The following is a 13,143-nucleotide window of genomic DNA, read 5'->3' as shown; positions in this document are numbered from 1 at the left end:
TAAATTTGAGATTCTAAGAGACGAAAGCTGAGTGGCAATAAAAATAGACTATAGGTTATAAAGTTCAGTAATCTACGTTTCTACATTTTTTGCAATTATGCAATAAGGTCTTTTTGGTATGAAGAATTAAGAAGCAGATGAGCTCACACTTTTGCATCATTATCTATAAACACTTTTACCAGTGTAACAATATTCAGTATGTATTTTTGTGTTGAATGTAATGATTTTCAGTACATATATTCATTTTCTGTATGCATGCCCTTCTCATTAGCAAGAATGAGTCATGATAATTTCCTGTAGTACTCATTGCAAGTCTGATATTTGTGCTCAAGAAACTGTAGAAGTGATCTCACCTTTCAAAACTATCTGGCTTAGAAAACCACACCTCCACAACCTCCTCATCTTCTGTCCTCCTTATAGTGGTGACTCTATTTGAGTTTCAGAGAACAGTTTTGTCACTTGTATCTTGTGCAAAGGTTCCTGGAAAATTTCTGGGTTTGAATACAGAGTTGTTTGCCAGAAAGGTAATTCAATGAATCAGTTTTGTTAAGCTGACCCTGGACTGCCTTTGCAAATCACTCGGTGTTTGTAAGTAACAAAACCTGTGTGCTTTCAGTCCTCACTTTTACTTTCTAAAGTTGCCTGTGCAGTTAATCTTTGGTGCATGTTGCTTGTTGTCTGGGCAAGCACTTTTTAGGATGAACTGCTAGTCTTGCTTTGTAAAAGTTACGTATGATAAATAAGAGTTCTAGATCAGTGAGCATGTGTGGTGCTGTCTGCAGCGTGACTGTTCAGGGGCTGGAATCACATCAGCACTGAATTTGTGCCTGCTGAAGTCTCACAGCTGCCTTTGATTATTTTAACAGTCCCTTCTCTACCAAATAAACCTGGAGAAAGTAGAACAGTTCCGAATATCTGACATTTTGACATCCAGTGGCTGCTTAACAGTGAAGCATTTTGTAAAATCAGCCTTGATCAGCTGCAGTGCATTGAAGTTTACAGTCCCGTTCATAAAACGTCTGAGATGGGAAGTAGAATAGTTACATAACATTTCTGTAATGAATTTCTGTAATAAATTAGCTCTGCTGCCATGAAGCACAACTAAAACTCACAGATTATATTTTCTTCAACAGTAGTCTCAGATTTTGTCACTACACAATTATACAGATGACAAAATTTCTCCAAAACCTGGTCCAAACCATGGAGATGAGTTTCTTTTTATAAGGATATCCCAGAATGATAACCAAAGAGACTAGATTTCAGCTCTACAGTGATACATTCTTTAAGTATTTTAAGGCTGAAAATAATGTTGCATTGCCACTGCAACCTACTTTTATTTCTATTTGTACATTTCCCATTTGCTTACAAGTTGAAGTGATATTCAGGCTGAACAGATAAAATGCCCTTGCACTGTGTTAAACCTAGTACTATTTTTAAGGTGTTTAAAAGGAAATAACAATGAGTTTAAACAACAGGAGTTAAGACAGGCCACCTGGATGAACGTGTTGGGTTTATTCCCATTTTGAGCAGGTCCAGCCTCTGAAGTGTACTTGAGGTATGTGCTTTAACCTCTTAATGAGAGGTGAAGTACAGATTTTGGGATTTTGTCTTTGTCTAACAGTTCCAGTATGTGAGAGGCAGTGAATTACTGGAAGACTATTCCCTATATATTGAGCAATTGTCTGCAGTGTTTTCAGAAGAGGCACTGCAGTGATATACAGCCCTTTAAAGAGTCAGTAGGTATAGGAACAAAGCTTTAACTGTGTGGAAGTGGGAGGAAGATAAGATCATTACTAGGCATCATCACTACATTAATTTTTTTCCTTAGGGACTTGATTCATTGAGACACTGAAGTTCTGTGTAATTTTAAGGACATGGATTTCTCACAGCTTTCTGTAAACCACTTTTTTACATCTTGAGGTAGAAACATCTACTTTCTTCTCTTGTGGTTTATATGGTGAACTCTAATTTTCTCTTCCTCTTTTTTTTTTTTCTTGAAGTGCTGAAATCCTGTGTCAACTACAAATACAGAATGTACAATGTCAATTAAACTGCATGACATAATTGATAATATATTGGCCTATTTATAGCTAAGACTACTTCACAGGGCAGCAAAACTGTCTGCTATCTCTGAGAGATCTTCTGTGAATTGTTCCCTTTCTGAGCCACACACACCACAAAACCCACAGGAAGTTGTCTCTGTAGTGGCTGCGGTTCTGCAGTTTCCTTCTTCCCCATCTTTAAGTGGTCAAAACATTTCTTAAAAAGTTAAATCAACACAAAGCAGAGAACAGGCTTCCTGTTCTGTGGTGTAACAGATACCCATGCCCTCAGAAAGGAGGATTCACACATCTGACTGTCCTTCTGCGTCCTTTGAATCAATGTGGGGTTATGGTGTGAACTTATTAAATAATAGTTTTATTTTTAGGTTTCCTACTAAGAAAACATAATAGTACTTTTTTTAGACATCTCACAGTAGCAGTTATTTAAAGGATGAGCAAAGCACTTGCTTTTCTTCAGCCCTTGACTTCTAAGACAATTTTCTATCTAAAGATAGGGGTTAAAGACAATCCTGTTTTCAGGACTTATATGGGTAGAATCAGAAATATGCTTTAAAATTCTGATCCCTTAGCTAACAGATGGGACTTGCTATATAACTGCATCTGACTGAATGTATTGTATATATAAGGCATATATATATATATATATATATATATATATATATACCTAAACACTAACACATGCATCTCTCTTGCTATATATCAATATGTGTATATAAATATATAGACATCTGCTGTTTCATTGAAGATTTTTAAAGGGAACACATGAATACACTGGAATCCTAACAGTCTTAACAATATATCACTTGCTCTTTCAGACATGAATTTTGTAATATTTATTTAAAAATTTAAAATCCAATTAAAGTTAAATAGGACTATAAAATTCAAAGTTATTTACACTTAAGATAATAATTCTATGTTGACTTGGCCAACATTTGATTTGGCATTTTCAGTACTGTTGATGGTAGATTTGCTTGTGAGCAATTTGTTAATGAAGAGATGCAAAAATCCTCCTGAAGGAAGAATTTCAAAGGACAGCAACATGATTCTGCTATTGCTTTGTATAAAAACAAGCACAACCATTCATTAAAAAGAATTTGTATCTACTGAAAAATATATGCATTTTACCAATGCTAATAGAATAAGATAACATTTCTGGCTCCTCTAATTTGTATCAAGAGTAGAGATGAAGATTTAAATGACTGTTGGATGGAAAGAGAAGGGAGATGGTGAAGAGAGGGAAGGAAAAATTATAAAAAATTAGAAGAGAAGGGAGGGAAGGGAAGAAGGAAGGGAAGAAGGAAGGGAGGAAGGAAGGGAGGAGGGAGGGAGGGAGGGAGGGAGGGAGGGAGGGAGGAAGGAAGGAAGGAAGGAAGGAAGGAAGGAAGGAAGGAAGGAAGGAAGGAAGGAAGGAAGGAAGGAAGGAAGGAAGGAAGGAAGGAAGGAAGGAAGGAAGGAAGGAAGGAAGGAAGGAAGGAAGGAAGGAAGGAAGGAAGGAAGGAAGGAAGGAAGGAAGGAAGGAAGGAAGGAAGGAAGGAAGGAAGGAAGGAAGGAAGGAAGGAAGGAAGGAAGGAATCTCCTTAGTTTCTCTGGGCTAAAAGAGTTATGCATATCCAGCTGTTTTGAACCCTTAGCAGAAGTCCTTCCTTGTTAAATGGTCTTCCTCCTTGTTAAATTTAGTGTATGCATTGATAGCATTTTCTCATCCAACATATGATACAAAAATGGTGCCTCTACCTTTGCTTTCTTTGCTTAATATTTTTCTTTCACCTTTTTATTCGTTCTCCATCTTTCTCCTAACATTTTAATAACTGCTTTTCTTTCCCATGGTCCTTCTCCCTCATTGTAGGGAATCCATCTGCACCTCTGTGTGCATGCCTTCGGTCCTCTTTCATTCCCTTGTCTCATCTTGGTTGATCATCTTTACCTTTTGTTTGCAGCCTGTCCTCCCCAGCCTGTAGGTCTTGTCCACTCTCCCCAGAACTATTCAAGGAGAAAAAGATGAAAGGGAGGGATTGTTTTACCCTACAGTTTATCAGGTCATCCTCCCCTGAGTTTCTTTTCATGCAGTCTCCACACCTTGAAATCTTCCCCCTCCTTCCTGTTGTGATCTCAGCCTTTTCCTTCCTGCCTCCTCTGGTGAATTCTCTGACAGTGAAGCATGTGGGCATAAAACCCGTCACATTCCGCCTTCTGCGGGTGTAGATAGAGTTTAAAAAAATAATCGGAGGCTTAGTTACATCTAGCAATGAACAAATACAAGATGTGCTGTGGTGCTTTCGTGGCAGGAGGCCACGCTGCAGCACGGGGAGCTGCCGTGGGGCTCCGGGGGAAGGAGGGAGCCCAGCCGGGTGTCCGGGCACCCCGGAGCAGGCCGGTGTCAGAAAACCGGGGACGGTGCTGACAGAGAGCCTGGAGCCTCAGGCTGTCCCGGTGTGCGCCGCGGAGAGCTCCCGGTGCCTTTCCCGGTGGAGGAGCTGGCCCTTCCCCCGAATTCGGACTGCTGCCTTGGGAATTTGATTCAGCTATTTCCTGGAATATGAATTTGTTTATTTTCAAAAGAGAACAAACGTAAAACTCGTACGGTAGCTTTGGGTAGGGCGTTTTTTGGTGGAAGAGTGATTCGGATCGTTGAATTATCACCTCTTTTTAAGAATTTCAGTACTTCTGGAGGTTGCATGGAGCACAAAAGCAGCTGGTGGCACATAAATTGTACAACTGCAAGAAAATCTGGCCCTGATACCATGGCTTTTACTGCCATGTATATCTCAGGAAATGTTTGCAAAGTGAGTGCAAAGTACTCCCATTTCGGTTTGAGATTTTTCTCACCTACTTTTTCTTCTCTGGAACCTTATGTACCTGATTAGTCATGCCACTTGGGCTCTTATCTAATTCTAAAGAGTAAATTAATCAACATCATAAACTATGGACTGTAGTGATATGGGTAATAACCAGTGTGCCATCTTTTCAGTGGGGTTTGAAGCACTTTAATGGGTGATGCTTCTGGAAGTCACTTGGTTAACTTATGACTTGGCCCTACAAAATTTGGGAGCGTGCTCAGCTTTCTGTGGCGTGAGCCATCTCGAAAGTCAGAACTCCAGCTGCATTTTCAGACAGCTTCATCGTGCATGGGTTGGGCATCCAACGCCCAAAAGTAAAATAACATCTTTAAAAGCCTTTCCTTTTAAATGGAAAAAAAATTTGCTGTATTTCTCTTAGTGCTTAAATAAATACTTACTTTGTAAAAGGCACTCTAAAATACTGGGAAAAGTTTATTTTTCAAAGCCACAGGCAGCAGTTCATGGTGCTATAGGAAATGCTAAGGTTATGCAGTCACCACCTTAAAGCAAAGCAAATCTCCCAAGTTGTTTTCTTTTTGTGTATTTATTGCTTTTATCTCAAGAACAAGATGTACAATTAAGGAACTCGAAAACTAACGTCCCGCCCCTTCAAACAATGGGCAAACGCAAAAGCAGGTTTGAGCCCGCGCTGATCGACATCCCAGCTCTGCGGCCGGCTCCAGCGGGGCGAGAATTCCGTGAGCGCTGCAGGACCGCGTGCGGCGGAGAGCGCGGGGCCGGGCCCGGCCGAGCCCCCGCCGCCGCCCGGTCCCGCGGCCCCGCAGCGCTCGGGGCGGTCCCGGTGCCGGTCCCGGCCTGCTCCGCTCCCCGCGTTCAAACGCCCCCCGCGCTCCCATAGGCTGCGCCGGCCCGGCCGCGCTCGGCCCCCGCCGCCCCGACCATGGCGCGGGGGGAGCCCGGCGGCCAGCGAGCCCCGCGGGCGGCCCTCACCGCGCCGCGCACGGCAGAGCCCGCGGGGCCGGGACCTGCCGCTCCGCCGCTGCCGCTCCGCCGCCGTCCAGGGGTCTGGGTGCTGCGGAAAAGCGGAGGCAGGCGGCGGCGGGGCGGGCAGTCCCCCCGCGGCGGGATGGGCCGTGCCGGCAGTCGGACATGTCGGTGGCTGCGCGGGGGGAGAGGCACGAGGCGGGCGGGCGGCGCGGCCGCTGAGCGGGCGGGCCCGGGGGCAGCGCGGCCGCTCCCACGTTCCGTGCCCCGGCGGCGGAACCCGGCCCCGGCGCGCCAGGCGCCGCGGGAGAGAGACCACACTTTTATCAAACTTGAGCCTTCGCTCCCCTTCCTCTTTCTTCCTCTCTCCCTCCTCCCCCGTCCCCGCCCCTTCCCTGCCGTCCTCCTCTTCCTCCTCCCCCCCGCGCCCTGGGATGTTTATTCGGGCGGCTGCGTGAGGCGCGGGCGGCGGCGGCGCCGAGTTTCTCTCCCCCGGCCTGAAGAGTTGCAGGCGCGCACACGCTCGCCCGGCTCCGGGGGAGAGAAGGAAACAAAATGTCTGCCAGGGCCGCAGCGGCTTCCACGAAGGTAAGGCTCGGCCCCGGGGCAGCCGCGTTCCCTGCCCGCTCCGATCCTGCGGTACCCCCGGCGCGGTTTTCCCATTGCCCCGCCGAGCCCGCACCGCGGTGGCCGCGGCTTTACCCCGCCCGTGCTGAGGGCACGGGCTAGCGCCGACCGAGGAGGTGGGCGAGGCGGGCCGGAGCCTCCCGGCCGCCTTCCCCGCAGAGCTTCCCTCCTGCCTGCTGGGAGGGGCGCGCAGGTGGTCCGCACCCCCCTGGCCCGGGCCGCCGCCCCGGTCCCGCCCGGCCGCCCACCTGTTGGACGTGCGGGCCCCGGCCCCGGCCCCGGGACGGCTGCGGCAGCCGGGCCCTGCCCCCGGGAGAAGCCCCCGCGCTCCCGCCGGTGCGCTGGCCGTGCCCTTTTGTTCCAGGCTGGAGCCGGCTAGCAATTAGGAAAGGTTCAACCGGGAGAGTCCAGTAGTGCAGGATTTTTTTCTGTGGCCGCTGAATCAGTCGGGCATGATTGTTGCTGACATACGGTAAACAGCTTTGGGGCGGCGGTAATCCGTCAGAAACTTGTGCCGGTCCTCCACCTGATCCGTAGGTGTTGCCGGTGCAGGTGCACGTTGCGGGGTGTGTACTCTGACCTCCCCCGGCTGCGCGGCGGTGAGTAATGCCGAGCGGCCCCGGGGCTCAGAGGTGGAGCTAGAAACGCTCAACAGGTTATTTCTCCTTCGCATAAAATTAAAGGTTTGCTTTGAAACTAGTTTGAATTTGAATTTCGAACTCATTTTTAGCTTGTGGTGCCTGAGTAGTTGCTCCGGCTTCAGCGCGACGAGTTCCCGTCGTGTGTGCTGGCCGGTGTTACCGGAGCTCGGCTTAGTGGTGTTTGCTTTCGAGTGAAACTGCGTGGTTTCGGTCTGATGTCACTTGCTGGTATGCACTTACTCAGAAGTGGTATTCTACAGGCTGAAGTAAAATGTACACCTTGCTGTGTTAGTACCGAAAAACTTCGGCGCTCGAGATACTAAGTAACAAACTTACTCTAGTTGTACGATACTGTTAGCTGGAGATTTCACCACCTCCAGGGTCTTCCTTCGGAGGTGTGTTCGAGGCAGCCTCAGATTCCAGAGTGGAATTTAAAAAATTTAAAAGCTAATGTTGACTACTGAGTTTCATGGCTTGTTTTAAGTATGCTTCCGGAGGTGTTGTGTTACATTTTATCATATAGACAAACACATTTCAACAATAAATGTTCGTTGTTGGAACAGTAACCTATTTTAGGTAATATATCATACTTCTGCTATCACCTAGCTATGGAGATAGATAGATAAAACATACTTTTTAGCACTTTACAAATACATTTATATTAAGAACAAATAGGAGTTGAAGATAAATATTGTCTTGAATAGTGTTGTGTTAGAATTCTGCTTTGTGAGGGATTGTGAGAAATTGCATCAACTTGAATTTTGCAGATTTTTTTGTTGTTGTTGTAAAATCGGGGTATAAGAGTCTCGTTTCTGGCTCAAAATGCTCTCTTAAAATACAGCTATTTTTGTGAGGCTGTGGAAAAATATTGCCTTCCACACATGCATGTACTGTCTTGAAGTGTTTTTCTATTTTTAAATACAGAAGTGTATTTAAAGTTGCAGAAGGGTACAGAAAGTCTATCTGTTTTGGCTGTGGACTGGTGTACAGACTGTGTTAATTGGAAGTTGTATCTTGCCATAGCAGTTATTTGAAACTCCTCCTGCTCATGGTCATATCACATTGGCCCTTGGAGCTTGCATACATGCATACAGTATCAGCCAAACTAATTATACTGAAAGGTATGTTAATTTAAGAATGTTGCAAAATATAGTCTCACTGGGGTTTAACTCTTCACTGGGATGCTTTCAGATTTATGGAAGTCATGTAATTGAAATAGCATCTCTTTCTCAGGAAAAAAACTCATTTTGTAGGTCCTGTGACTGTTAGAGTAAATTCTTAAAATTTGATAGCTTTTTATCAAAATTATTTCTTACCTTTTTACCTTGATCACAGAAATGTCTTTGAAGACTAGAATCCGATGCATACAGCTCCAAATGAGTTTTGTTGCCAAAACAGAGATGCTTTCAGTCAGTGGATATTGTTAATTGTATTTCAGTCATTAGTTCCTGGGCTGTTCTCCATGTAGTTTTAATAGTCATAGACAAGGAGATTTAGAAGTATTTTGGAAATACTTGAATGTTGGGGATTTCTGCGTTCACAGTCCAGATCTTGTTTCCTTTAGTTACCCCTTTGGGCATGGGATCTGGTTTCTCATTTTTGGGGTTGTAATGCATTAAATGATGAATGGTTTTCTCTCAACATTTACTTAATATACTTTTGAGCTCTGTATCCATATCCACAGTTACTGTGTCACAGCTGACTGGACAAAACCTAAAAAAAAAAAAGAGAAAAAAATATTTTTGATTAGCTGAATAATTCTTATTTGTACATGAGATAATCTTGGCTGCTGTGATTGATTATGTTACACCTTACTATCCACAGTCTTTCACAAACAGTTTCACTGCCCTTCAGTTTAGATTACTTAGCTTTTTCCCCTGCTATGCTGTATAAGAATGTGGTTTTATTAAGGTGTTATGTGCTTGTTGTAGCTGTTGGTAATATGCAATAGAAAATGGCGGGGAAATGAAGACTGGCTGGAAGTTTAATCTGGTTGTGCCTGTTGCTGCAAAATTTGAGGGGCCTAATCTCTTCTGCTGTCTTTTTGAACTGTACTCATGGATACTGTGGGAATGACTGTCAGGGTCCTAGTAATGGGATGTAAACTTTTTTTGCCTTTAAGTTGGAGAGTGTAATATAGTCCACATTGGTCAAAAAACCCAAACCAAACAAAGAAAATAATCACCCTGAAAAGGGACAACTTATTCAATCCCTGAGCCTTTTTGAATGCTGAACCTGAGTTCTCGAGACTCCCTTCTATTTTAAAATGCATTCAGGAAGAGTGTTTCAGTCTTTCACCTCAGTCTTGTAACTAATTGAATTTTGGTTGTTTTAACTGGTTTTCTAGCTCCAGGCATGTATCTGTTTACAACCCCTTGAATCAGGAGCTGAGAACATGGCTGTGTTAATGGTTCAAGACATGCTGATTGCAAGGACTCCTTGGTTTTCTGTTTTAGGGGCAATGACCTGTGGTTTTCATAACTGGGGTTAGCATTGTACCCTAAATCTTACTTGGAAACACCAATGGATTTGTTTCTTGTAGAGCATATATGTTCAAATGTTTTTAATTCAGTCTGTGAGATAGCTAATTTTGGAGCAGTATTTTATTTTTCCCATGTAAGTCTGTATATGGGCATTGTAAAGTTAGATAGTTCTTCTTTGGTCGTTTGTGAGACTCTTCAACTGTAACAACAAAAAGAAATAAATATATAGAAAACATATGGGAAAGTATCTGAGAATTCAGTTTAACTTAAGAATTTGCCTCCTATACAGAACCTTTAAAATACTGCATTTAATTTTGCTAGTTTTTCTGTAAGTTGTATTTGGAACTTAGGAAATACTAATACTGGTAGGTATTTTTCAAAGAATAATTTATATGAGTAGCTTGTATTTCTTGAATCCATTGTTCCAGTTAGGACTATCAGTAATTTCAATTACCAGATGATACTCAAGGTGCATTTTCCAGTGTGACTTTGGCTGCAGTGTGAGAGGAGCTGCAAGCTCCACACTCTGTAGGTCATTATGAAGTGAATGCTGGAGTTTGCTTCTGGTTCAACGTGCAGTGTAAAGATTACTGTAATGTAAACAGAGCTGAAATCTGACGGTGCCTGGCAACTGGCTCCACCTTTGTAGAGTGGAAAATCAGTAAGGCCTTATCAGTGACCAGCTAGCTAATCTTTGTGTCAAGGAAAACCTCTAGAAATGGGTTACTGTACATCATAGGTGTTCTAAGATGCACATTATGCTACTACTTAGGTTCTATGAGAGTAGGTGTGTCTGTGCTAAAAAAGGCTCAAAACATAGTATTTTGAATTTGTTCTTGAAGTCAGGAGTGGTTATTGAGCTTGACTATATGTCTGTGTTCACACTGCAATGTACCATTGTTGTCAAAACCTTCTGGGAACTCGTGAAAATACTTGGCTTTTAACTACTCAGCATAAGGTACTGAGTTGGAAACAGAACTGTAACTAGTTGACTACTCAAGCTCTGAATTGTGCTAAATATGTTGGGTTTATTCCTTGAAATGCTGTGCAAAATTATTGTCTATCTCAGATCAAAGCACTCATCTGAAGGCTTTGTATCAAAGTTGAAGTTCTCACCAAGGACTGAAGTGTTCACCCATTTTTTTACCAATGAGCTTTCAGTGTGAAATAAGATCCTCCTTTCTGTTTTCTTCTCCTGTCCTCTATACCTTGTGGAAAGGCCTTGTCTTGTGTACACACTGGAGTGGCAGGGGAAAATCTGATTAGTCACAGTGTGGGGGGAGTAAAGCCATGGACATGTCCATTTCAAAATTAATAGGCCCAACATTTGGTTTGTATCACTGTCAAATTCTACGTGTCAGTTTGAGTTAAGGGATAGTATTTGAAACAAATGCTTTTATTGTTTTTGTATGGGTTCAAAAAGACATTTGTCATTTATATCCCCACAAGTATTTCTGTGTTATCATGGTATGAATACAACAGAAATTAATATCAAAGTATGCCCAGTGTTTTCTCAGGCAAATATATTACTTATGACTTCTTCACTGAATGTACTGATTAAGCAAACAGCCGTAGGGAAGTCTTAAAATGAATTCCATGATTCTGTGCAGTGTATTTATGCTGAGTCCAAAAAGTCCTGAAATGAAAACACTGTCTTGTCTTATAATTATGCTATTTTAGGGACAGATTATTCAAATATGTGCTGTACAGTCATAAATAGTAGGGGTGCTCTTGTTTCAGGGCTGTGATGTGCTCGAGTGAAGGATGTGAGGAAATGGAGGGACACGTTCAGCTGAGTATTTAAGGTCCAGCGTGGATCCCTTGGAGGCTGCAGAGTAACAAGTGCTGCTGAGGCCACAAGCGTGGTGGCTTGTCCAGGGACAGTGGTGTCTGCTTGGTTATCCATGGGGTTTTCCTGCTGTGCTGTACTCTTAGACAGCTCCTTAAGCCCCAAGCTCTGTGGACTCTTTGGGCTATGTAGATGGGCTACTGCAGGGTTGGAGAACCTGCCCCAGTGTGTGCAGGACTGGGAACCTGCCTTATGTTTACTCTTCCTGACTGTAGGATTTTCAGTAGTTCTTTAGAGGTCTTTCCTGCGTTTGCACATCAGGATTTATTTAGACACTTGGAAAAATTACCTGTATTGTTGGTGCTAAAAATGTAAATATTGGCTGTACATTAAAAAAGTATTTATTTTCTCAAGAGTATTTGGTAATCTCTAATAGGATTCTTGTTTCCTAATCCATTATAAACAGATGTTCTTCCCTTTTGTGGTGGGGGAGGGCAGCCTAAATTCAGTAAGATGACAGCAGTAGGGAGTGTTGCATTGGAGAAGTTCACATTCTTAGGAGAAGTGGGCAAATGTGACCTTTTTGGCCTATATAGCTCATCAGAAGGTGTACGGTTAACTTCCCATAGCAGAGGAAGCAACAACAGAACTTGGTATGGCTCTGATGGCCTTTTTGTTTCCCCACCCCCACATATCCAAAGCACTGATATGCTGAAAATAGAAATTGAGCAGAAGTCGGCAGTTTGTTTGATTTGTAGTTCCCAAGGCTTTTCCCAGTAAGGCCTGCACTGCAGAGCAGCCTTCTGTCTTCATCACGTTTGCCTTTTACATTTGACTTCTTCTTAGGAACTTAATTCTAAAATCTTCCCCCACCCCTCCTAAAAAGGCAGTAATTAGTTTTCAGCTTGTGATCCTTTGGGACTGTTTGGGCAGTTCCTTGCCTAGTTTGAATGGGGTCCAGTAACAGTGTCTTCCCCTCTGCCCCACTGGGTCAGCAATCACTTTAACAGATGGTCCCCTTCTCTATATCCAGCTTAAAAATTTTCTTGTAAATATTAAATGGACCTGTTCCAGCTATTTACACTCTGGGCTGGTGACTGTTTCTTAGGATGTATCCAGATGGGAGATGGAATGAGCAAGGTGCTTGGAGACTTGTTAATACACTTCAGAGCATATGGTCAAGCGTTTGGACACGGCTCTGGGAGGCGAGTTTGTTGGGCTGAAATAACATCCCCTGCCCTTTCCTGCAAGCCTTCTTGGGTCTCTTTCTTCAGACAGCCACGGTGCTCCTGCAGCAGCATTAATGCCTTAGTTATAGTCACCATCAATTCAATAACACAAAAATTAATAAGAAGTAACTTGTGGCTGCAGAGACACTGCTCAATTTTTCAAGTTAATTAAAAGGAAGTAATAACCTTAAATTATAACCAGAAGCAGTAGCATAATGAAACAGGACAGATTGTGAAATTTGAGCAATGATGTCAGTTTTTCTATTACTTAAATTACAGCAGTGGTGACATGACTTTGACAAAGGACTGACTGGGCACATATTGCTATAAAAAGGTGTATAAAAACATATTTAAAGGTAAAAAAAAAATAAAAAGAAAAAACCAAAACAAAGAGTATGTACGCAGATGCTTTCAGTTCATTGAAAATATAATAGGTGTAAATTATGTAATCTAAAGATTTATTGGTTTCAATAGATCTTTTAGAATTGGAATGACTGTAGCTGTAAAGCTCTAGAAGTAACTTTGAGGT

At 43.2% G+C, this 13,143-nt stretch overlaps 1 protein-coding gene across 6 annotated transcripts in view; it reads left to right on the top strand.

The window, feature by feature from the left end:
* The window catches only part of TJP1 (tight junction protein 1), a 158,937-nt gene that overhangs the window by 83,964 nt on the left and 61,830 nt on the right, over positions 1-13,143 (top strand). The window contains exon 1 of one of the 6 annotated variants that reach the window (XM_066559201.1): positions 6,312-6,433. The exons of the other annotated variants lie outside the window; for them this stretch is intronic. Within the exon in view, the coding sequence (XP_066415298.1) occupies positions 6,401-6,433 (33 nt within the window). The 5' untranslated portion in view covers positions 6,312-6,400. Of the gene's footprint in view, positions 1-6,311; positions 6,434-13,143 lie in introns of those variants that run through there. 6 annotated transcript variants of the gene reach the window in all.

Source organism: Molothrus aeneus, chromosome 13 (genome assembly GCF_037042795.1).
Source record: "Molothrus aeneus isolate 106 chromosome 13, BPBGC_Maene_1.0, whole genome shotgun sequence".
Classification (NCBI taxonomy): Eukaryota; Metazoa; Chordata; class Aves; order Passeriformes; family Icteridae; genus Molothrus; species Molothrus aeneus.
The sequence above is the reverse complement of the archived record's forward strand: the minus strand, read 5'-3'. Positions and strand labels throughout refer to the sequence as shown.